Genomic DNA, 22,874 nt, shown 5'->3' on the forward strand with positions numbered 1-22,874 from the left:
CCTATCTTCAAGTCAGAGTATCTTCAGTCAGAAATCTGGGGTGATTACAGGGCTCATCCCTTACATTTCTCTTCTGTCAGAAATCACGGTCTAGGAATGCCTCTCATCTGAAAGCTGAAAATCATTGTTTCTTATCTTTTCCCCAGTGTCCTACTTAGTTGTCCACAGTGGGAGGGCTGGTCTGGCACCAGTTACTCCATCATGGCTAGAGACAGAAATGCCTCTGTTATTTTTCCTGTTGTTTACTGCAATTGTAGAGGAGTATTTTTGATTTTTGTAGTTCTTATTAATCAGGCAAATCCTGATTCATTTCATTGTATCTCTCAGTTTGTTGAGTATTTTGATTTTCTGTAACTAGTCTCATACCTCTAATTCTTTTTCATGTCTTATAGCATAGCTCAGAACGTCTAGTACCCTGCTGAACAGTGACTGGACCCAGGCACACTTAACTTCCTCCTAACCTTCAAGAGCATGTGTCCAAAATGTATCCCTCAGATATGTTTGCTCTAAGGTTGTGGTTTTCTTTTTTGTCAAGGTGAGAAAATTCTCTTCCTAGTTTTCTGAGTTTTTATCATAAATGATGGGATTTATCACAATGTTTTCTTTGGTATCTAGTTAATCATTTTCTTTTCTTTTCTCCCTTAGTCTGTTTATGTGGTGAATATAGAGTGATAGGTTTTCTGCTGTTTCTTCATCCTTTTATTTCTAGGATAAACCATTTCTAGTTTGCTTTGTTTCTATCCCCCCTCATCCCCCACCCTGCTGCCGAAGGTGCTCTGATTTTATTTAGAAAATTTTTACTCATATTCATAAGTGAAACTGGCCCATAGTTTTTCCTTCTGGTACTATCCCTGTCTGTTTTTATTTCAGAGCTGTGAGGTTTTACTGACTTCCTAAAATGACTTGGAGAGATCACCCTTTTTCTCTACCCTCTAGAACAATTTGTATCATGTAAGGATTATCTTTCTTTGAGGATTTGGCAGAAGGTAAAACCATCTGGTCTGGTAATTTTTGTGTTAGAGGATATGCATGGCTTTGAAAAAGAACTCTACAACTCCAATTTATTTGATGTTTCAGTTCTATTCAGATTTTTCAATCTTTTCTTGATTTAGAGTAGGTAATATTTTTCTAGAAAATTGTTCATGCTTTCTGCCTTCACATTTATCATCATATTTACACAGTATTTGCTTATAATTTTTAAAACATACCTCAGTCTACCATCGGCAGTGTGTGCCTTCACTCCTTTTTGTTCTCTTTATCATTTTGCCGGAGGTTGGTTTTTTGAGAATAGTTTTTTAAAAGAATACCCATTCAAAAAATCTCTATTGTTTTTTGCTTTCCATTTCCTTAATTTATGCTTTTATTTCCCCCACTTGCTTTGAATTTACCTTGTGATTCTTTCAGCCTCTTGTGTTGAATGCTTCAGTGATTTATTTTCAAACTTCTTTTTCTAACGAGTATTTAGGGCTCTAAAGGTACTACTCAGTATTTCTTTAGATGTTTCATAAGTTTTGACACACAATGTTTCATTGTTGTTCATGTCTAAATAGTTTAAAATTTAAAACCATTTTGAACATTTAAAATGTAAATTTCCACAAATTAGTTAGAAATACATTTCATAATGCATGCTTCGGCTATCTTTTTGTTACTGATTTCTAATATTATCATATTGTGGTCAGAAAACGTGGCCAATTTTTTGATTTTTGTTGAGACTCACTCTGTAGTCTTGTAGACAGCCAGCTCCTGCTCTCTGTGCACACTCATTTGATTATGCTTTTAAAACTGTGTTGTTTAAATGATCTGTATCCTGGTTAATTTATCTGCTACGAACATTAACCCATTATGATTGTAGTTTTGTTATTTTCTCTTTCCGTCACCTATTTTGAAACTCTTAAGTGTATACAGATCTAAGAGTATTATATTATCCTGGTCAATTGCATTTTTTATGTAGTGGCCCTTCTCATCCTTAATACTTTTTAACCTTAAAGTCTACTTGATCTGACACCAACTTTTTATGAATGTCTCCTGATCTGATGTCTCCTAATGTCTTCTGCAGGAAATGCCCCACCAGTCATGAAAGTCTTGCCCCACAGACATTTGGGTCTTGCTGGACATTCAAAGATTTCCACTGGTCCAGGAACAGGTTTTAGACAGACTTTGTGCCTTGAAGATTTGGTGTCGTGCATGTACCTATAAATTAAGATTCTGCGCCTGTGAGCCGTGCAGATGGAAGTGGCCCGACGCCAGCACCTGACGCCCGCACCCCCACCTCCCCCAGGCTCATGGTGGTGTTCTGGGTAGGACGCTGCTTTCTGTGAGCAGCTGGGGCCTCCCGGGTCATGGCAGGTCCCTGCTCAAGCTCCAGAGCCACCTCCCTGCCCCAGCCCCACCTCGCCCCTGCAGCCTGTCCCCATGCGATGTGCCGTGGGCCGTCACGTGGACGCTGGTTGCAAGCCCATGTGTGCTGCCTGGAGATGCACCTTCTCACCTTTCACCCCTCGGCTCTGCACTCTATTAGAGTTGCGTGGGCCGGGATTATGTTTCCTTCCACATTTCTCTGTCTCCACAGTGGACACGTGGCACCATGTCACACAGCTCCCAACCTCCATAGCTGCCCTGTCACTTCAATCAGAAGCCTCTTTCTTCTTTGGGTCCAGCACAAGTTCAAATAATATTTATCAAACTTATACTGGCAAAAAGTGCCAGTTACATATATTATATATATATTTGAACACATGTACGTATGTAATAGCGTATATACACATTCAGGCACATGCATGCAGCACACACATGATAGTGCATATACACATAACACGTGTGCATACATGCATAGCAGGCGCACACACACAGCACACACGCAGCAGTGACCGTGATGGACAGAGCCCATCAGCACAGAGCCCACAGTCCCTGCTCTCCTACCCCCACCCAGAGAGTAAAAACGTGTGGCCTCTTACCGGCTCCCGCCGTGGCACTCGGTCCTTCAGGGAAGGGTGATCGCCCCTTCCTGCTCTGGCGCTTGGAGGCAGCCCCCTGGCCGAGGTCCCTGAGCCACCTCTGCCCGTCCTGGCTCGGCAGGGCTGCTAGGAGCCGTCTTCCACTGCCCCCCACCCAGGCTCAGAGGAGCCTGTCCCTGGAGTCCCAGGAGAACCTTTGCTCCACTCCGTCTGATAGACAGGAGGGGGAGCCTGAGGTCTAGTGCAGGAGGGTGTCTGCCCCGCAGGCTGGGCGGCCTACAGAGTGTGGGGCACACTTGACCTTTTCACTAACACAAGCCAGTCTATTCTGTGTGTATGAGCCTGTGCACGTGCATGTGTGTGTGTGTGTGCATGCCTGAGTGTGTGTTTCAAGGGGATTCTCACTGGTGGGGACACTCATACCTGGGGGAGGTGAAGATGTGTGTAGCCGACCCCCACCGGCAGATGTGCCCTTAGCTGGTGCCCAGCGGGGTGGCACCTTGAGGCTCATTGAGCCCCACTTCCCACATGGGCCACGTGTGTCAGGGGCAGTCGGCTCTGCCTGCCTGCCTCCAAGGTGATGGCTTCCATTGCTCTGGGGCCTCACGGCAGCTGATACGGTACCTGATGGCTGAACACCCCGGATCTGGGTTTAGATTCGAGGACCAGGACCCAGAGGATTTGATCAGGGTTACAGCTTGTGGTGCTGACTGAAAGCAAGAGGGGCCCAAAACATACGTAGGGGTCCAGAGGGCCGCGTCATCAGGGACACCCCACGCCTGGTGGGAAGCAGCCCATGTGGGGGCCACCACCCAGGCCCTTGAACATGCGCCCCCTTGGGAGGCGGCTCAGCTGCAGGCTCAGCTGGGGAAGGTCTGTTTCCAAGCCCACGTGGGGGTTGACGGGATTAAGCTCCCCGCAAACAGCTGGCTGAGGGCCTCCGTTTCTTGCTGTCCGGCCTCTCCAGGGGCAGCTCACAGCCTGGCAGCTTTCTTCACTGAAGCCAGCAGCGGGGGAGCCTGCCAGCAAGATGGAAGCCTCAGCCTCCTGTGGTCTGTGCCCCCTTGCTCCGTTCTGTTAGGTGGTTGCCTGCCCAGCCCCTACTCAAGGGGATGGGGCTCCATGAGGCTGGGTACCGGGAGGCGGGTCGTTGGTGGGCATCGTGGGTTCTGGCCACCACGCTGACTGGCTGACCCCGTCACTGGTCCTTGCTGCCGCCTGCCCAGTGTGGAATACACTGAGGACCAATACGTTGCGTCATTTCTGTTCCCTCCTTTTCCAAATGAGAGTTCTAAAAAATACGGCTCTTCCCTTCGTCCTGTCCACTGCAAATTGTGTATCTGGAGACGGGCCTTCATTTGGCCAGAGGGCACTTGTCTTAAAGGACGTCTCTCCAGACCTGATGGGGAGGGTGCGCACAGCCCACGGTGCCAGGGAGGTGGTCCCTGGGACTGACTGTGGCTTGTCTCTCTTTTGGGGAGGAGAGGGGAGTGCATTCCTGCCGTGAATAACAACGATGGATTTGGGTAGGAACATTTTTAAATCGTGCCTAGAAAAGAAGTGGGTGTCTGGGAGGGTGTAGGATGTCAGGGGGAATGAAGGGCGTCTGCTATGTTTGCCAGTGTGCCTGCCGGCGTCTCCTTCCAATGCCGACACTCCCCGACTGTCCCTTGAGCTCGCCTCTGACCTGGCAGGGACGCCCTCTCACTCTCCAGTCCCTGCCTCTGGCTCCAGGGGAGGGCACGTGACAGCCTGGCCAGCGCGGTCATGGGACTTTTGTCAGTTTTCAGGAAAGGGACGCCCTCTTTTTGCCAGGATTGCTGAATTCATCAGATGTAAACTGGGAACTGCTAGTTACCTGCCTCTTAGTTTACTCAGTGGGAATAAATGCAACGCAGACAGAAGCAGAGATAAGAAACAGGAAAAAAAGAAGCAATCCTGGGGGTAGCCTTTGAAGGTCTCTATGCAGCCATGTCTGGGTGAGAATCACTTCTGGAACTTTCCTGGTATGTGAGTTAGTAAACTCCCTTAAACACATGCATTCACCCCCACACCACCCACCCGCCTACTCCCCGCCGCCCAGCTAGATTCAGCTCGCGTTTCTGTTACTCGGAACCTAAAGCCCTGGCTGATACAATTAAAAATATGCCCAGGAAATGAATCTGCAATCTATGATCTGTAGTGGCATGCAGGGGGCAGTGAGGGGCTGGATGCTCTGGGGAAGTTTCCAGGGAGTGACAAAGTGCTCTTTTTTGGGGGGATGGAAACATTCTATCCACTGACTTGGTGGTGACATATGCATATGGCTGCCAAAGGTCATTGAACTGTATATCAAACGGGTGCATTTTAATTATATGTAAATTAGACCACAATTAAATCAATTACAAAGATTGAAAAAAAAATCTGCCTTGTGGGGAGGTAACCTTCTGAATCTCCAGGAAACTCCGCGCTGGCGTTCCGACTCACCGGAGCAGAGTTTCCCATGAGTCTGGATTCGTGCGCAGGGTCTCGTTGTTTTCTCCAAGCTCTGCACTGCTTTCCAGTCCCTACTGGCTTGAAACATAGTATCTGGTGCTTGTGTTCTCAGTTGTCCTGATTTGGGCAGGTCTCTGCCAGGTGGGCATAGCTTCCCCGTTGCCAGTGTGTCAAAGGGCACATTTCCTTGGGCCTGGGCTTGTCCCCATGTGCTGAGAGGCTGGACCGTAAATGGGTCCACCTTCTCATCTGCCTTCTAGACGAACCAAGGGTTCCTGGGGAGAAGAAATCATCTTGGCTGAGGGGTCTGAACCCTTCTGAACTTGTAAGCTCTTCATGTGCAAAAAAGATCTGGGGCTTCAAAATTCTGGCAAAAAAAAAAAAAAAAAGGAAAAAAAAAAAAACCCCAATTATCTCAAAACCATAACTGGCAGGGGATTGGGAAAGCTGGTCGGGTGCCAGAGAGGCATTCCACTCGCTGCCATCAGGATGGGAGGTGGACCCTGGAAGTGGCGTCAGCCTGGGCAGCACACTGGGCTCCCTGCTGAATATGCACCCCTCCCCCATCCCCCACTTGGTCTCAGACGCCAGCAGCCTGGCACCAAGCGGGCCCCTCCTTCGCTCTCATCAGCTGTGGAATCCAGCAAGGCCGCTCTGTGCTGTCTTTGGGCTGTGATGGGCATGTCCTGTCTGCTCAACACATTGCTCCTGAACCCTAACCCCATTGCTTTGCCAATGGGAAACACAAAGGTCAGAGGCTTGAGCTTGCAGAAGATAAGATGGCCACTGGGCCAGGGACTTGGGGCAATGACAGGGGCTCCACTGCCCTTGGACAGGAACCCCATTTGTGAGCCTGGCTTCCTCAGTGGGCATGAACAGACCCTACCTCGGAGCCCTGCTGTGAAGACTAAATAGATCCGTAGGGGGCGCTCTCAACCTGGGCCCACTGCACATAGTAGGTCCTCCATAAATGGCAGTCATGGCCCTGACCACCAGTGCTTGGGTGTGGCTGATCCCGTGAACGTCCCTCCTGGTAGCTGCTGCCTGGTGCCTAACGGGAGTGAGGCCATTGCTATGGCTTTTGAGGAAGCTGAGGCACGGCAAGCCCCGCGGCTGGGAGGTGGTGGCCCCTGCCTCCCTGGGGCTCCTCTTGACTTCCCGAGTTTGGCCCCATTTATGCCCTGCATTAGCTAAGTGTGTTTCTCCACCTGCTCATTACCGTAGACGGTGGTGATGGTAGAGGAAAGTCGGCCTTCATAACAGCCCATGTGACCAGGGCAGGGACCCCAGGGCTGTGTGTCCAACTCACGAGAGCATCGTTGGCAGGAACGGCGGTTCTCACCCCCAAACGCTGCTGACCAGCAGTGGCCAGGAGAGAAGGGCCAGACCCCTGCTCCAGACAGGCTCAGGGTGGTCTGTGGTGCTCAGGCCCTTGGCCTCTGGCCTCTACCAAGCACCCAGGAAGAAGGAGGCTTGGGGGACACAGCTTGGCTGCCTTGGGGGCAGGATGGCAGCGGCTCCCTGGCCGCTTTAATAATTAAACACCAAGGATGGAGGGGCAGTGGTGGGGCCTGCGGCTTCTGCTGGTGTCTCTTCTGCATTGGCATGGAAATGAGGGGTGCAGGGTGTGGATGGCGCCTGCAGGCACCTCCAGGGCCTGGTTGTGCAGAAAGGAGGCCTGTTGCCCAGAAAGACTGCAGTGATCCGCACCTGAGCAGGGTCCAGAGGCCCGGTTCCTGGGGTTCACCCCTCCCTCCCAGGTCTGCAGCCCACTAGGGGCAGATGTGGGTTCACAGGGGCCAGCCCTCCCTGACCTCCCGGCCCTGGGAGTTGTGAAGGCTGCCCCCTCAATGGTTCAGAGCCATTGCAGCAGGAAGCTCAGGGTGGAGGCCTGGCGGCAGCGCCTGGGAAAAAAATGAACTCCAGGATTGGGGTTCACTAAGCACTGGGGCTGCTTGAAAGCAGGGGAGTGGTCATGGCGCCTTCCCCCTGGCCCTGGTGGGTGGAAAGGGTATGGCCTCAGCCAACAGAGGACAGTGTGGCAAAGGAGTGCACACCCTACCAGGACAGGGAGCCCCCAGAGGTGTGGACGGGCCAGCCCGGAGGGGGGCACAAGGCAGGTTGCATGGGGCTGGCTGCTGGCATGGACAGGCTGCCATGGGGCTCCAGCTGCCTGACAGCATACTGTCCGTGGGCACAGGACTATACAGGAAAGAGGACTGTAAGCTTTCCTCAGTGCAAGATACAAAAGGTTTATTGATATACATCTGTTGTCTCATTAAACTTCTGTTTGGCCACTGTGTTTGGAGGGGGGCTAGGGTGGCCAGCTAGAGCCAGTCCCCACTTGCGGGGGGGTGCTGGAAGCCAGAGACGGCTCGGACAGTCTGCCGGATCCCTGGCCCCAGGCACAGAGCAGCTGGGGCGCATGGCGAGCTCTGGAGGTGGCGTCGGGAGGGCTGGCATGGAATCAGAAGACAGAGTGACCTACCGCACTGGCTGAGCGCCTTGGCCATCTCCAGCTGTTCTCCACAGCCAGGCACTCCCTCCTTAAAGTCACCAAAAGCTTCGTCACGGGCAGGGACGCCGTTTGCAGAAAGCCCTGCTCCGGGGAGCACCGTTTTGTTCCGGTCTGTGCACTCGCAGTGCCTTGAGGGGATGGAGCACGAAGACCAGGTGCCCTTCTGCTGAGGCGAAGCTGCTGGCCCTTCAGCAGCCGTGCTGGCCGTGTCCCTTTCAAGGAGGGCTGATCAGAGGGGCAGGAGGCAGACAGGGCTGGGCACACCCTTCTTCCCTGCCCAGCCTGGGTGGAGGAGGGGCCTCAACACCTGGCCCCCCACCGGGGTCGGCGTCTGTACAGTGGGTCACTGGAGGGGCAGCATGGCTGAAGGGGCCTGGTAGGGCCACAGGGTCTGTTTCCAGGTGTCTGCTCAGTCTCTCGGCCCCCCGTGGAGCCTCAGCCACGGAGGAGGAGGCGTGAAGGGCTGGAAACAGGCTTTTCTCCCTGCGTGCGGGGCCCCAGGGGGCTGCTGAGCTCCTGTCCCTTGGCAAAGAGTCTCCAGAGGCCCAAGGCCGTCTGTGTCCCCTGCCTCCCCACCAGGCGCTGGCCTCTCAGGAGGCATTTCCGGAGGGGCGCTGCATCTCCATGGTGACCGTGTTGGGGGTGCCGCCCCCGGGCTCTCCCAGCTCGGCGCCGTCTCGCAGGGCCCGCTGGAAGACCACCCTGAGGGGCTCCCAGAGCCGCTGCGACTTGTCCCTCCCGGCCAGGAAGTAGATGACGGGCTTGGCGCCGCTGTTGATACAGATGCACAGGTCGGTGACGTACTCGGGGAAGGGGGCCGGGATCTGGAAGACCCAGAAGAGGAACCAGTCAATGCCTAAGTAGATGGAAGACACCAGGAAGACCGAGACCATGGCCAGGATGACGTGGTTGAGCTTGGCGGAGCGCTGGCGCCGCCGGGCCCGGCATTCCACGTGCAGGACGAGTGCCAGGCAGGGCAGCACCATGAGCGGGCAGAAGACCAGGAAAAGCAGGATGCCCAGGAAGGTGTCCATGTGCCTGCAGGCCAGCCGGGAGGCCTGGCGGCCCAGGAACACACAAAAGTAGTTGTGGATGCCGGTGACCAGGAGCGACAGGGTCCAGAGCAGGGTGCACACCACGGCCGACAGGCGTTTGGGCCGGCGGTGCCAGTACCAGGTGGGGAAGATGACCGACAGGCAGCGCTCCGAGCTGACGGCCGGCAGGAGACTCACGCTGGTGACAAACGTGAGGAGCCCCAGGAACCTGCACACGGCGCGGACATAGTTGGCAAATGGGCCCAGGAAGCCCCCTGTGTTCAGGACGGAGAACACGGCCTTGTTGGAGAGGTAGCCGACATCGGCGCTGGCCAGGTGCAGAAAGTAGATGGAGAAGGGACTCCTCTTGATGGAGAAACCGAAAAACCAGAGGACCAGCCCGTTGCCCACCAGGCCGCACAGGCAGAGGAGCAGGAAGATGTAGTTGGTGAGCACGGGCGGCGGCAGCGTGGTGGTCTCCTCGGTGGTCAGGAAGCCACGGCTGTAGAGCTCCGGGGCCTCGCTGGCGCCGGGACACATCTGTGTGGGCGTGGGGAGACGCCGGTGATGCTGGTCCTGATCACACACGCGCAGAGCCACTGGCTCTGGAGCAATTCACTGGCTCCTCCTAGAGCAGAAGACACCCCCTCATCCCACACAGCACCCCTTCTCTGTGTGCCCGCCTGCAGGAGTGACAGTGAGACCAGCCAGTCCCTCATCAAGGCACCCGACTGCCCACCCGTCAGAACAGGCTCTCGGCAAAGACGTCATGTCATGCAAGATAAACAAAACCGCGGAACCTTTCTAGACTGAAGGAGGCCGTCAAGGGCAGGGCAGTTATCCCAGATATCACTGTGGGTCTGACAGTCGCTGCAAACACTGTTAGTGGGAAGAGCGGGGAGCGAGAGCTTGTGTGTGACAGCGGCGCATCAGGGCTAAACGCGGGAGCAGGAAATGCACTGTGCTCTGTGCGGAGCTGTCTTTGTCCTTAGATTTGGGGACGGAGGGCCTTGGTGTCTGTAGTCTGCTTTCAAAGAGTCCTAGGAAAGAAAGTCTATCAGGAGATATGTGGCGAGAACTCTCCTGGGGCCAGGGGCTAACAAGCAGTGAGCCGGTGAAGGGTATGTGCTGCGCATCGCACTCTTCTTACAAACTTTCTGTAGGCTTGGAACTTCTCATAGAACGACAAGATGTTTGTTAAAAAACTTAAGTCACCTGTAAGTTATAACTCCCAATGCCCCCCTCCCCAGCCCCCCACTACCCAATGTGTACCCTGGCCATAGCTGGCACAGGGCCCTGTCCCACAGTGGGACTGAGAAACCTGGGAAGTCAGAGAGGGGCCTCTGCTGGGCCACGGTGACCCTTTGGTTTCTGGATCCTGAGCCATCTGGCTCTGACCCTGGGGTGCCTGGGGAGGGGGAGACACTTCTGGTGGTGGCTATTTATGAAGCTGTGGGGAAGCACTTCACTATTTGAACAATTGGTCTGGCCGAGGTTCAGTCTTGGCTGTGGGGTCTGGGCTGGCTGGGCTGGCACTGCTGTCACCTGAAAGTGGGCCAGGGGCAAGAAACTGGTGGCTGGGGTGCATGGTGGCAAACTGGAGAGAGCACGTATCCTGAGCACAGCAGGACGCGCTCTGCTCCAGCGCTGGGCAGAGTAGGGGGACTGGTCATCCTTTCCTCCCTTGGTGGATTGTAATGTCAACTATCCTGATCTTGAAATGTTCACATTTAAAAATATCGTATGGGCCAAACACACTTGGACAAGCTGGACTCAGTCCCCCCAGCCTCTCGAAGGCTGCCTGCCCAGAGCGTGGCCATGTCCCTTCCCGCAGCCCCGGCAGGCATCACCAGCAGGTCCCAGCACCGTCCCCATGGATCCTGGCCTGGCCTGGGCCCTGCCCCTGTCCGTCCCTCAGTCCAGGGCTGGTTATCAGTTCCCATTGCCCGTGACTCTCCCTACCAACATGACACAAACGGCGAGTTCCTCGAGGCAGGCATTCCGCTGGCGGGAAGCTGGTCTTGAAGGATTGTTCTCTGGTCCTGACACTGCGTAGCAGAGGGAGGGACCTGCTGTCCTGGCCCAGGCCAAGGGGAATCTGCAAGCAGGCACCGGAGGGTGCCGGCCAGGCTTTGGGAGGCTCTGTGAGGTCGGGGCAGCACTTTAGGGGGGCCCTGTTCACCGCCCACCCAACACTTCCTTAGTTCATTTATTGGTCCATCTTCCCTGTCAGCCCCCCAGTCCCCTAGCCTGCTCTTTACTTAGCCTGCCTGTTGGTGGCTCTGAGCGTGCCAGCCCACGAACGCTCCTCTCAGCTGGAGGTACACCTGCCGTCCAAATGGGTCCACTGACGGGATGGGGCGGCTGGGGTGCATCTGACAGGTCGGGTCACTCTGAGCCATTCACAGGCTGGAAAATGTCTGCAATCCCCTCCCAGCGTCGGAGCCAGAGGGTGATGAGTCACTGGGCGTGTAGCCGCCATCCCCGCCACAAACTGCCTTTAAAATTCCTGCCTGGGGCCTGCCACCGCTCTCCCCTGCCACGGGCCCTGGGCTTCTGTCCCTCCTCCAGGGGTCTCTGGAGACCCCGTGCTGGCCCAGCTCTGCCTCCTGAGGCTGCCGCTCCACAGGGATCACCAGGGCACGAGGCGAAGGGCCGCAGGCACGGTGGGAAATGGGGGGTGGGTGCTCAGGGCCGCGGGCAGGAGTCCAGCCTCTGCCCCGACCTTGGGGTTCACCCTGGTCATGCCACCGTGCTGGCGTAAGCTTCAGTTTCCTCAAATGTGGGAGAGGCCAGCCTAGGTAGCCTCAAGGGTTCTCCACCTTGACAGTGTTCTGCCTGGGACCCAGAAGGGAATTCTGGGGTTCTCAAGGGCCTCAGAGAAGTGTGGGGTCAGCAGGGAGGGCAGAGGCATGCGTCAGCCTGATGGGCTGTCAGAGTCTCGGCCTCAGCTGCTGCCCGGGGACCCAAGGTAAACTGCAGCCAACGGACCCCCACCTTGGGGTGGCCCAGAGCAGGGTGACACCAGGTCACCTTGGAGCTGGCCTCTCAGGGCCTCCTGCCAGAGCCTGGCTGTAGGTGATAGCTGACCACCCCACCCCACAGGGAAGACATGGAATGAGGCTCTCAAGGCTGGTAACCAGAGCCCCTGGGCTCCGCATAGCACGGGGTTCGAGGGTGTCCAGCGACTAGGACACTGGGGAGCCCAGGGACCCGCTAACTGGTGCCAGACCATGCAGCCTCCAGGGGCCCTGCTGCTGCCTGCCACCCCCAAGCGAGAGGGCGGGGCCTGGGTGACCGAGCTGTGGGGGGGCATCTGGGCCCGGTGAGCCCCTCCCGCCGCCCCAGTCTGCAGAGCCCCCGCTGCCGGGAGCCGCCGGGCAGTGCTTGCCTTGTTCCTGGTGGTGGGGTGGGTGTCCCAGGAGCAGTTCCCGGCCATCTCCGGGCCCGCAGGTCCTGATTCTTCGGGCCTTGCTCGGCTCACCAGCCTGCACACCTCGCCTGGCAGAGGCAGGAGGCTGCAGCTCCTCACCGCCTTCCGCTGAAGCCTCCTCTGCCTTCCAGACGCTTGTCCCAGCCCCCAAGGGCGCTCACCTTAGAGGAGAGGCTGACGGGCAGTCGTGTGGCCCCCTCGGAGGCAGGGCTGCAGGAGAGGCACAGGGGACGGTCCTGCTGAGAGCAGGGCAGAGCGCCTCTGCATGCACCCGCCCCCGGGGTCCTCACTCACCCCTGCACTGGCACCCTGGGTGCCCACTGTGCCTGCTGGGGGAAGAAGCCCCCTCCCTCCCCCATCCTGCTTGGTCTGAGGGATTTCTGGAGCCAGACAGCTTCTGGAGGCATGTGTTTAAGTAGCCGCACACACGTCCTGGGCACCTCCTCTGTGCCCAGCTGGTGATGGGAAAGGGGTTTCCAGTAGTCAGTCCCAGGACTCAGGGAGGCTCCCTGGAGGGGGAAGCCTTTGGCAGCGCCTCGTATTCATGACACGCCAAGGTGTCTGGTCTGTGCCCTCCAGGTAGCCTGCTCATCACCAGCACCATCGTGGGCACCATCAGCCCCAGGCAGTGAGTCCCGGCCAGGAGCCAGGCACTGTGCCAGCCGCCCTTCGCCCGTCCTGCCTTTTGGTCCTCCCTACCAGCTGTGGGGCAGGTACGGCCCTTCCCCTGTGACGGGGGCACCGAGGCTCGGCGGGCTCGGTCACCTGCCCAGTGCGCACACACTGCAGATTCACGTGTCCTCAAGACAAGAGGGCCTGCGGAGGCGGGGGATGCCGGAGGGAGCCGGCAGGGGGCCTCTGTGGCGGCCACAGCTGGAAGAGGGGCTGCTGCACTCAGCCAGGATCGCAGGTGGTGAGGCCTGGGAGGGGTGACAGCCCTGGGGGTGGTGTCACCTGGCCGGGCAGAGCTCCCTGGTTCGCCTGCCCTGGGCCCACAGGCAAGCACCCATCCCCCCCACTGTGCAGTGGGGAAACTGGGGCTGTGAGCAGAGGCCATTGGGGTGTGGTGGGAGCTGCAGGCTGCTGGGCTTCCCCAACCCCTGGCCTGGAGGGAGCTCTGTGCTCTACTCCCCTGGAGTTCCTTCCTTGCCAGCTGTGGCCGCAGCTTCAGCGGCCCCTGCCCCCTCCAGCCAGGGCAGGACCAGGCAGGGCATGCAAGTGCTGGTCACTGGTCGGAAAGGGCGGCCATCTGAGTGCACTGCCCACCCGCCATTAATCCTCGGTCTCCTGCGAGCAGTGCAAGTGGACGGGGGGCACAGGGGTCAGCAGGCAGACCCTGGCTCACTGGTGGCCTTGCTCCCTTCCAGCCATTGACCCGCGGGGTGGACAGCGCCATGAGTTTGGGGGGCATTGGTGCACATGTGCCGGGCAGCAGGTGACAGTGTGGGGCAAGCACGGGGGCCCCGGGTGGCTCTGTGTGGAGTGGGAGCCCTTGTGGGCGAGAACAAGAGTGCCCATTGGTAGGGTCCTTCAGGGTGTGCGGCCCACTCGGATGCCAGGAAGGGAGCACCTCCAGTGCCTCACCTGTCCGCAGACACTGGGGCCTGCCAGGTTCTCCCCATGCTTGCGCCTGCAGAGCTGCCGGCCTCACCCCGTCCTTCCGGGCTCCAGGTACGCCCTCCCCACCTCCCCCGCTCCCACTCATCTCAGGGGCCCTTCCAGGTGCGTACCATCCCTGAGGGGTGTCCTGACAGAGAGCCTCGCCCTTCCCCTCAGCCGGCTAGATCCCCCAACTACGCAGATGCCCCCAAGGGCAGCTGGCCCTGGCCCAGGATACCAGGCTGGGGCTGCGCATGGAGTAGGGGCCCCAAGCCCACCTCTCCTCGGTGAGGGTGTGCATGGCGGCCCTGGGTGTCTCTGCGCCCTCCCGCCCTGCCATGGGCGACCTGAAGAGCTGCTGTACAGAGAGCCGGCAGCCTGTGGACCTCAGATGAGCCATGAAAAGACACGTGTGTGACATGTGTAGGGGCTGTGTGAGAGCGCACGGGCTTCTCCCTGTCGTTGGGACCTGGCCGCTGACGGAAGTAGCTTCTGCTGGAGCAGAAAAAAAAGCTACCAGCTCGGCTCGCTCCTGACCTCCCCTTCAACACACAAGCCCCAGGGTGGGCTCCAGGCCGCCTGCCTGCCTCCTCCGGCCGCAGGGAGCTGCCCCGCTAACCGCCCCCCCCACCACCCGGGGCCCCCAAGGCCACCAGGCGAGGCTGTCCCCCATCCCCCGGGGGCCTCGGCAGGAATCCCGGACTCGGATTCTGCAATCTGCCTTCCTGGCTGCCCTCCTTGGACCCGGGCCCGAGAGCCCTGGCCCTGGGCGATCACGGTGGTCGCCCCCCACAGACACAGAGCCCGTGTTTCTCACTCCAGGCCTGCGACCCCTGCCCACAACGTGGCTTGAAGGGGCTCATCTGGGGGGAATGAGAGCATTCAGAGCCGCCCAGGGGTGGCCTCCATCCGTGGAGAGGCGCCCCAGCCTGGGCAGGTGGGGCGGGGCCACCAGCCCTGCAGCCGCCCAGCTGGGCCCTTCCGTGGCTGCCCAAGCTCAGCACCCCCGGAAGGGGGGCACTGTCTGTGTGCTTGAGAGCGGGGGCGCCCTTGGGATGCTGCCGGCTGGGGTGCCCTTCCTGCCCCTCCACAAAGCACACTCAGACGGGGGTGAGGGTCCGGGAGGACCCGGGAGCCCCCCCGCAGGAGGCAGAACTCCAGGGCCTGCCCCACAGCAGGGGCCCCTCTCCCCCGGGTCCCCGGGCCTCTCAGAGCCTCAGCAGTGATGCAGGAGGTCCCCCAGTGGGTATCGGCCCTGTGTGGGGGCTCCGGGCTCCTCCTTGGCCACGTGATTTCCAGGCTGCCTGCCCGGGGGGCGCCCATCTCTGCCTCCTGCCCTGCCCGCCGACCCTCCGCAGCCCGGTCCCGGACACCCTCCCCCTGGGCCCGGGGCCCCACGGAGCTACCTGCAGGGTCGTGCCCCGGGACGGCTCCCCTTCTCGGCGGGCTCCTCCCGGGATGCTGGCCCACAGGGGCGCCAGGCCGGTGCAGAGCGCTGCCCCAAGCCTCAGGACACGGATGCAGAGGGGAGGAGAGCCCTCACCCTCCTGCCTGCTGGAGGAGACGCTTTGGGAGCAGAACCCGCCCCGAACCCAATTCCAGGCCCGGTGGGAGGGGGGAGCAGGGAGGGGGAGGCGGGGGCGGAGGGGCTGAGCCGGGATGAGGCTTCAGGAAGGAATGTCCCGCTCAGGAGCACCCCCCAGGGCCCCGTGGGGACGCAGCTCCCCGCCTGGTGACGTCACGTTGGCCCCAGCACCGCGGCCCGGAGGCCCACTGCTGCCCGCCCTCGCATCCTTCTGCTCTCAGGGCTGCCCTGGAGAAGGAGTGCTGGGCTGCCCGCTCGCCCGTGCCCTCCATCTGCTCCCACTGGGCATTTGGGGGTGTGTGGGCCCAGGAGGGTTAGGTCCCCACCGGTTGTTTAAATGTGTCCAGGGGTTGATGCAGAGAAGCCAGGAGGAGACCGTGGGTGAGGCCCATGGAGCGGGCGGTGCAGGTCCACTGGGGGGGAGTTGGCAGCAGGCAGCGACACCCCCCAGCTGTCAGTGATGCCCCCCAGCTGGCACTCTGCTCCCCCCACCCTACCTTGGCATCTGCCAGAAGCCTGGGGCTTGCAGAACTAGGAATTCCCTCTTTCCAGCCCTAATAGCAATCAGATGGTGCAAGTGGAAAATCACAGGGCTCGCCCGGGCCGAGCGGGGGATTGGCGGGCCATGGTGCCTGGTGTGCACGCTCAGCGGGAGGGTGAGTCAGCTGCCCCCACCCAGTGAGCCCCCTCGGGGTCACGGGGCGCTGAGCCAAAGCCGGGGCCATGAGGGTGGGGGCGGTGAGGAGGGCCTTCCCGGGGAGCCACCCGGGAAGGCCCCCCTGCCCTGGGCCAACTTTCTCATGGCCCAGGGAGCCCAAGGGAATTCTGATGAGTGCTTTTCCTGCAGGAGCAAATGGTGCCCGGATGGGAGGCGGTGCCTCCGTGGGCATCTTCAGAGACCCCAGAAGCAGCCGTTCCCTGGCGCTGGCCCCTGGGAGGACCTGATGTCCTATCCAAGTGCAGACCTCAGAGCAGAGGGGGCAGCTGTACGCGGAGTCCTTTGTGGTCCAGCTGGTCTCTTGGGGCCTTTATTTTTAGGGAGGGGCAAGGAGGGGGGGCTCTGGATGCTGAGGCTGAGAGGCTGGGCAGGCGCTTGCAGCGCCCTCCCCTCCCCGGGCTGGGGCCAGCTGGGGCCCAGCTGGGCTGCTTGTTTACATGGGGAGGCCTGGGGGAGGGGGGCAGGCCTGGGGAGGCTGACTCCAGGCAAGTTCCAAGTGTAATTGCATTTGGACACTTAAAAGGAATTGTGTGAAGCAGGCAGTGGCTCTGAGGTCCACCGCCTTATTTGGTATGGAAATTTGTTTCTTTCACTAATGAGGGGTGCTTGTAAGTGGGAAAGTCACCCTGTGCCTGGGCTTGGGGGTGCCCCATTGCCACTGGTGTCCCTGCCTGGAGGCTGCGGGGGACACTGGGGGCCCACGAGGCTCTTGCGGCTGCTTCCGACCTTTTTTGATCCTGGACTTCCTTTCCTCACCTGTCAGTGGGAGAGATGAATGGCTCACGGAGTTGCAGTGAGGAAGGGATCAGATTCTGGGTATAAAAGCTCTGCGCCCCTCAGACACACCCTGCCCAGGGCCCAGTGTGTGGGCCTGGCGTCCTCCGCTCCCTCCCTCCCTCCCCTGCAACCTGGTGAGGCTCAGGGCTCAGTCCCGAGGTGAGTGGCCACACGCACACGCTGTTCCCACCCTCCTACCATCAGATGCCCTCCTCTGCTGGCAGTTCCTGGGGTGGGAGACAGGTTTTGGCAGGTAGATAGGAGGCTGCTCTGAGGAGGTGAGGACGGAGCCCCCGGGGAAGCTGGCAGGGGTGAATACAGCGCCGCCACCTGCCACCACAGAGATGAATCCTGCAGACTTTCTGCTGAGTACAAGGATCCAGACAAGACCACAAGGGGTGTGGTGCCCCACCTGTGGTATGTCCGGAGCAAGCAAATCCGTGGAGACAGAAAGTGGACAAGTGGTCACCAGGAGGTCAGCGTGCTGAGGGGCGATGGCCAGCGGGTACAGGGTTTCCTTGGCAGGGGACAAAAACGTTCTATGATTGGCTGTGATAATGGTCACACACCTCTGCACATACACTAAAACCGATGAGCTGTACACTTCTAAAGGGCAAACTATTTGGTATGTGAATTTTATCTCCATAGACCCACTGAGAAAAAAGAACCAGCCCCTTAGAGCTGGAGTGGAAGGTGGGAGGGTATGGAGCAGAGGAATCACCGAATTCCACCACCCCTCCTTGCTGTGGCCGGGGGACCCCCGGGGCTGGGGCTGTAGGGTCAAAGCAGAGCCAGCCCCGGTGCAGGTTCTGGGCCAGGGGTCTCGAATAGACACACGGGGTTACCCCTTGGGCTTCGGTTTCCTCATTCCTAGGATCTGGGCACCCTGTAGCACAGAACTTTATCTGTTTCACTTATGCACAGACTCCCAGAACCGAGAACATGCCTGGCACACAGTAGGTGCTCAGTATGAACATGCTAAGTGAATCTGTTAAGTGGGGGAGGCTGTGAGGATGAAATGATTACTGTGGGGATGTTGGGGTTCCTATGGGCAGGATCCTCACTGAACTTAAACCACCTGATGATGTAACTGGCCTGCTGCTAGGCTACCGCTTCCACACCTTTAGGCAATAAGCTATTACTGCGTTACATACAGAGGTCGGCCCAGTGCTCTGGGCGGAGGCAGAGACGCTAGTGCTGGACCTACACTGGAGAACAAGCCGGGTAATAAACCCTTTCACCCTAAGAACGTTCTGCTGTCAGTTTCTTTGGTCACATTGAATCCATAGCGAACTTGCCTGGGGCTGAAACCCATTGGCAAGACAATTGGCGAAAGTCGGCAGGGTTCCTTGTTGACCAAGGGAAAAGACAGGCTGCCCCTATGGGAGGGGTGCTTCAGCGGGCTGCCCCTGAGAATGGGGAGACAGTGGATGTCCCCCAGTGGGTATGTGGTCTGAGGTGGCTTGCCTCCTAGAGGACTGGGCCCCACCCAGGACTGCAGGCAAGTGGAGGTGCCACCTGAGGCAGTAGGGGTGGCCCTTGGTATCGTAAGCAGAACCTTTGAGAAGCGGAGTGCCCGGAAGATGGCGGGGACGGTGGGTTGGCTGCTTCTCACAGTATTAAAAAGGTGTACAGAGGAGACCCAAGAAATGGCGGCATGAGAACGTGAGCTGCAGACCACTGTGGGTGCCCTGAGGAGGGAGATGGCATCGATGCTGAGACAGGGACCATGGGTGTAGTCAGAGCAGGGTGAGGGCCTCCGGGGAAAGCAAGACAGGATATTTGCAGTCAGAGCCATGTAACTACAAGCAAGGAAACCCCCTACCAACACTCTGTGTTGAACATTAAGCTCTGGAGTCATTCTTCAGTGAGGTCAGTTAATATTCCCCAGATAAAGAAGAGCAGCACATGATTTATTATGCTAATCATTTTAACCATGTGTAAGGTTCCCCTTAGCGTGCTAAAGGCCCAGGCCTGTGTGCTGTCTTTCCTCCTTCACATACGATGAGGTGATTTGCAAACTGACCAACTAGCTTAGCATGCAGACTCCGCTGCAGATGACATGGTAAAAGGCAGGAAGAATTCCATCTTAAAGATAAGATTGCATTTTAACACCCAGGAAGTTCAAGAGGCAAGATTCTTTAGCAAGTAGACAATACCTCAGCCCACCTTGGGGGCTGGGCGGGTGGCCTTTTGATGTGCTCCCAGACCAAGGTGCCGGTGTCCCAGGGAGAAATCAAGGCAGGAAATTCCTTATGTTAAGTTAATTCTAAATATTCAGGGACCACTTAACAAGTCCACACCCCTAATATCCTCAACTGCCTATAAACCCCCTAGACAGCGCACCACCCTGGGCTCTCCTGTCTCCTCCTGGTGTGAGCGGGGAGCCCTGTCCCGTCACTTTATCTCTAAATAAAAGCCTGTTTCTTGGTCTCCTGCCTTGAGTTTTTGTGGAGCTCATTCTTCGGCTTTGTGAACAAGAACCCCGACATCAATGCGAGAGGTGGCGGCACGAGAGCGTGAGCTGCAAACCTCTGTGGATCCCCTGAGGAAGGAGATGGCATTGCTACGAGAGCGCTGGCAGCAAGGTGCCATTGGAGACGAGACGGCAGCGCTGCCAGGTGCTCTGAAGGAGGAAGAGGCCATCAAGGAAAAAGACCAACTCCTGAGGGAAGCACAGGCGGAGGTGGCACGAGAATGCCAGCTGTGAAGCATTGAGCTGAAGGTAAGAGACCTGAAGACTGGGCTGGCATTGCTGCGAGGCACTGTAGCAGAGGAGGCACTCGGGGGAGGGGGAGAGAAAGGTGCCATCAGCCCCAGAAATGGAAGAGCTGGGGAAGGATGAAGGGGTGGTGCCGGAGGCACTGGCGCCTCCTGTACTGAAAGCAGGCCCAGTGGTTGTAAAGAAAATAAAGCTCCAGCAGCTGAAAGTTCCCCAGGGAAAGGCCAGCCCCTTCCCCAGGTCGTGCAGCACTCTGTGCTCCGCCCCTGTACCCAGGCTGAGCTGGGGGCTGTGGGACTTAGGGATGGATGGAATTGTGCTGTCGGGATCAGAGATGGGAAAGCTGTCTTCCCTGACAGTGCAGCCCGCCTTGAGGCAGCAATTACAAAATGCACATCAGACCCCAGGGAGTCACTCCCTCCTCGATTGGCTTAAGGCCAGTCATGCTGTGTGGCCCAATCTGGGTGATCTGCCATTCTCTCCTGTTAGATGGCAGACATATGCTGCGCTCCAACAGGTGCTAGGAGAGCTAGGCATAAGAAATGCCATCTATAATCCAGAGAATTATGGCCCAGATGAAAGATTTTCACTACTGGAGAGTGTTTATCCCACACTTGGCACAAATTCTGAAGACCTTATACTGGTTGGTAGGAAAGGGCATCTGGTGGGACTGGGATGAGACATGTGCACCTGCCTTTACTACAGCAAAATGGGCAGTCAAGGCTGGGCAGGCCTTGAGTGTGACAGACCCATCAAGGCCCTGTGAACTGGACGTTCATGTCACTGCAGACGGTTATGGCTGGGGTCTCTGGCAGCGGCTTGAACGAACTCACCAACACGTTGGATTCTGGTCACAACTCTGGAAAGGGGCAGAGGTACGATACACTTTGATAGAAAAACAACTGGCTGCCGTGTATCACGCCTTGCTGGCGACAGAACCCGTCACTGGAGTGGCCCCGATAAAGGTAATAACCACCTATCCCATCTTGGGGTGGGTATGAGACTGGACCCAAAAGCCAAGGAGTGGTGTGGCACAAACACCCACACTAGCCAAGTGGTGCGCTTACCTACAGCAGCATGGTGCCCTCTCTAGTAGCCCCTTGAGTGAAGAACTCCAGTGCTTGTTGGGGCTGGTGACATATACTAGTGAAAAGCAAGAAGAACTTGCCTTTGAACCATCAGCAGCAGAGAGTCCCTATCGGGAGGGAAGAGCCCCTAGACCCGAAGATGCATGGTGCACAGATGGCTCCAGCCGTGGGCAGCCCCCAAAGTGGAGGGCCATAGCTTTCCATCCTAAGACTGAGACAATATGGATGGAAGATGGTTAGGGGAAGAGCAGCCAGTGGGCAGAGCTGTGGGCTGTGTGGCTTGTGACCAGCCAGGAGCCCTCCCCGATAGTTGTCTGCACTGACAGCTGGGCTGTCTATCGGGGCTTGACCCTGTGGCTACCAACCTGGTACCATGCCAACTGGCTGGTTGGTCACTGACCCCTTTGCAGGCAAGAGCTGTGGTAAGACTTAGAGGTCTGTGGTCAGACCAAAATAATTATAGAGTTACCATGTGACCGGTCATTTGCCACTGGCATCCCAGGAAATGATGAAGCAGGTAAGTTGGCCCGGATATGTTGGTTAAAAGGAATGCCTGCCTTCTAACCAATGCCATAGATGTAGCCTGCCAATGGCTACATCAATGTGTGTTGCATGCGGGGCAAAAGACCATGTCTGCTGTAGCCCCTCGGTGGGGCTTGCACCTTCGAAGAAGTTAGTAGAGCCCGGCAGGAGTGCATTGTGTGCTCCAAAAGGGACTTACACTGACAGCAACATGGGACAATAGCTAAGGGGCCTATACCCCTCGTCAGGTGGCAGACAGACTATATTGGGCCTCTACCTGTGTCAGAAGGATGTCGGTACGTGATAACTTGTGTGGACACAGCTACTGGACTTCTGGTTGCTTTTCCTACCAGTGGTGCAGACCAGCAGATGACCAAAAGAGGCCTGGAGCACCCCTTTGCTGCCTATGGTCAACCACAGGTAATTGAGAGTGATCAGGGCACCCATTTTACCGGACATGCACTGCAAGGGTGGGTGGACAGCTGGGAGTCAAGTGGAAGTTTCATGTGCCGTACAGTCCTACCGCAGCAGGCATGACAGAGGCACAGTGGCTTGTTAAATCCGGACTAAAGTCAGGTACCAATAGTCAGCAGGGATGGTCAGTCTGCCTATGGACTGTGCTACAGCATTTGAACGAGAGACCCCGAAAGGGAGCCCTGAGCCCCGTAGACATGTTAGCACATGTGGCTGCCTCCCCTGAACTGTGAGTACAAACCAAGGAAGGATCACTGAAGCCGAGGTTTGGTCACCATGATAACATCCTGCTGCCAGCACCACCTGCACTGAACCCTGGAGACTCCATTGAGTGGACGTGGCCTTGGACCTTTCGACACATGGACCAACGATGGCTGGCTCTCCTGGCACCTGGGGACAAGGCCTGGAAGCTGGCCTCCTGTGTATTCCTGGAATAACAGCAGAGTGGCCCCCAAAGGTCACAGTAGTGTATCCTGAATGGCCAGAACGTAGGAGCATCTTACCGGGGAGTTGTTTTATCATTATGGCCACTGCATGCACCTCCAGTAGCACTATATATAGACCCTTCAGTAACCCCCATAAAAGTATGGTATGGTAGACCTGGAAGGGACCCCCTTCCTGCCACAGTCCTATCGCAGGACCACACTCTTGCAGGCATCCTACCTGATGGACAAGATTGGCCTATGTGGGTGGCATTGAGACATGTCTTATTGCCCCTAAAGTCTTTGTGGATTGGGAACTTCCTCTGGCTTGAGGACTATTATAATTTTTGTTATTATCTCTAAGTTGTTACCCTCTGTTGCTACTGTGGAATCTGGTTACAGGGCTCCAGCTTTCTCACACAGGGACCTTTACAGAAGATTGAAAGCGTGTAGATTGTAAGCCAAGAATCCTGGAGGGGTGGAGTGTGGGGAAGTTGGGGTTCCTATGGCCAGGATCCTCACTGAACTTAAACCACCTGATGATGTAACTGGC

General features: G+C 57.3%; 1 protein-coding gene across 26 annotated transcripts; it reads right to left on the minus strand.

Annotated features, from left to right (window-relative positions):
- Window positions 1–7,665: 7,665 nt before the first annotated feature.
- LOC108395368 (mas-related G-protein coupled receptor member F) lies at window positions 7,666–15,633 on the minus strand. 26 transcript variants are annotated; one of them, XM_073217245.1, is made up of 6 exons: window positions 15,420–15,633; window positions 12,576–12,624; window positions 12,373–12,482; window positions 11,252–11,401; window positions 10,944–11,123; window positions 7,666–9,521 (listed from the first exon to the last, which is right to left on the minus strand). In XM_073217245.1, exons 4-6 carry the CDS (start codon window positions 11,381–11,383, stop codon window positions 8,538–8,540), a joined length of 1,296 nt encoding a protein of 431 aa, XP_073073346.1. In that variant the 5' UTR covers window positions 11,384–11,401; window positions 12,373–12,482; window positions 12,576–12,624; window positions 15,420–15,633; the 3' UTR covers window positions 7,666–8,537. The 26 variants fall into 26 exon arrangements, with proteins under 26 accessions (XP_073073346.1, XP_073073344.1, XP_073073345.1 ...); XM_073217243.1 differs by adding an exon at window positions 14,292–14,505 and having other exon boundaries at window positions 12,373–12,624; XM_073217244.1 differs by adding an exon at window positions 14,292–14,508 and having other exon boundaries at window positions 12,373–12,624.
- Between the last annotated feature and the right edge of the window lie 7,241 nt (window positions 15,634–22,874).

This window comes from Manis javanica, chromosome 11 (genome assembly GCF_040802235.1).
Source record: "Manis javanica isolate MJ-LG chromosome 11, MJ_LKY, whole genome shotgun sequence".
Classification (NCBI taxonomy): Eukaryota; Metazoa; Chordata; class Mammalia; order Pholidota; family Manidae; genus Manis; species Manis javanica.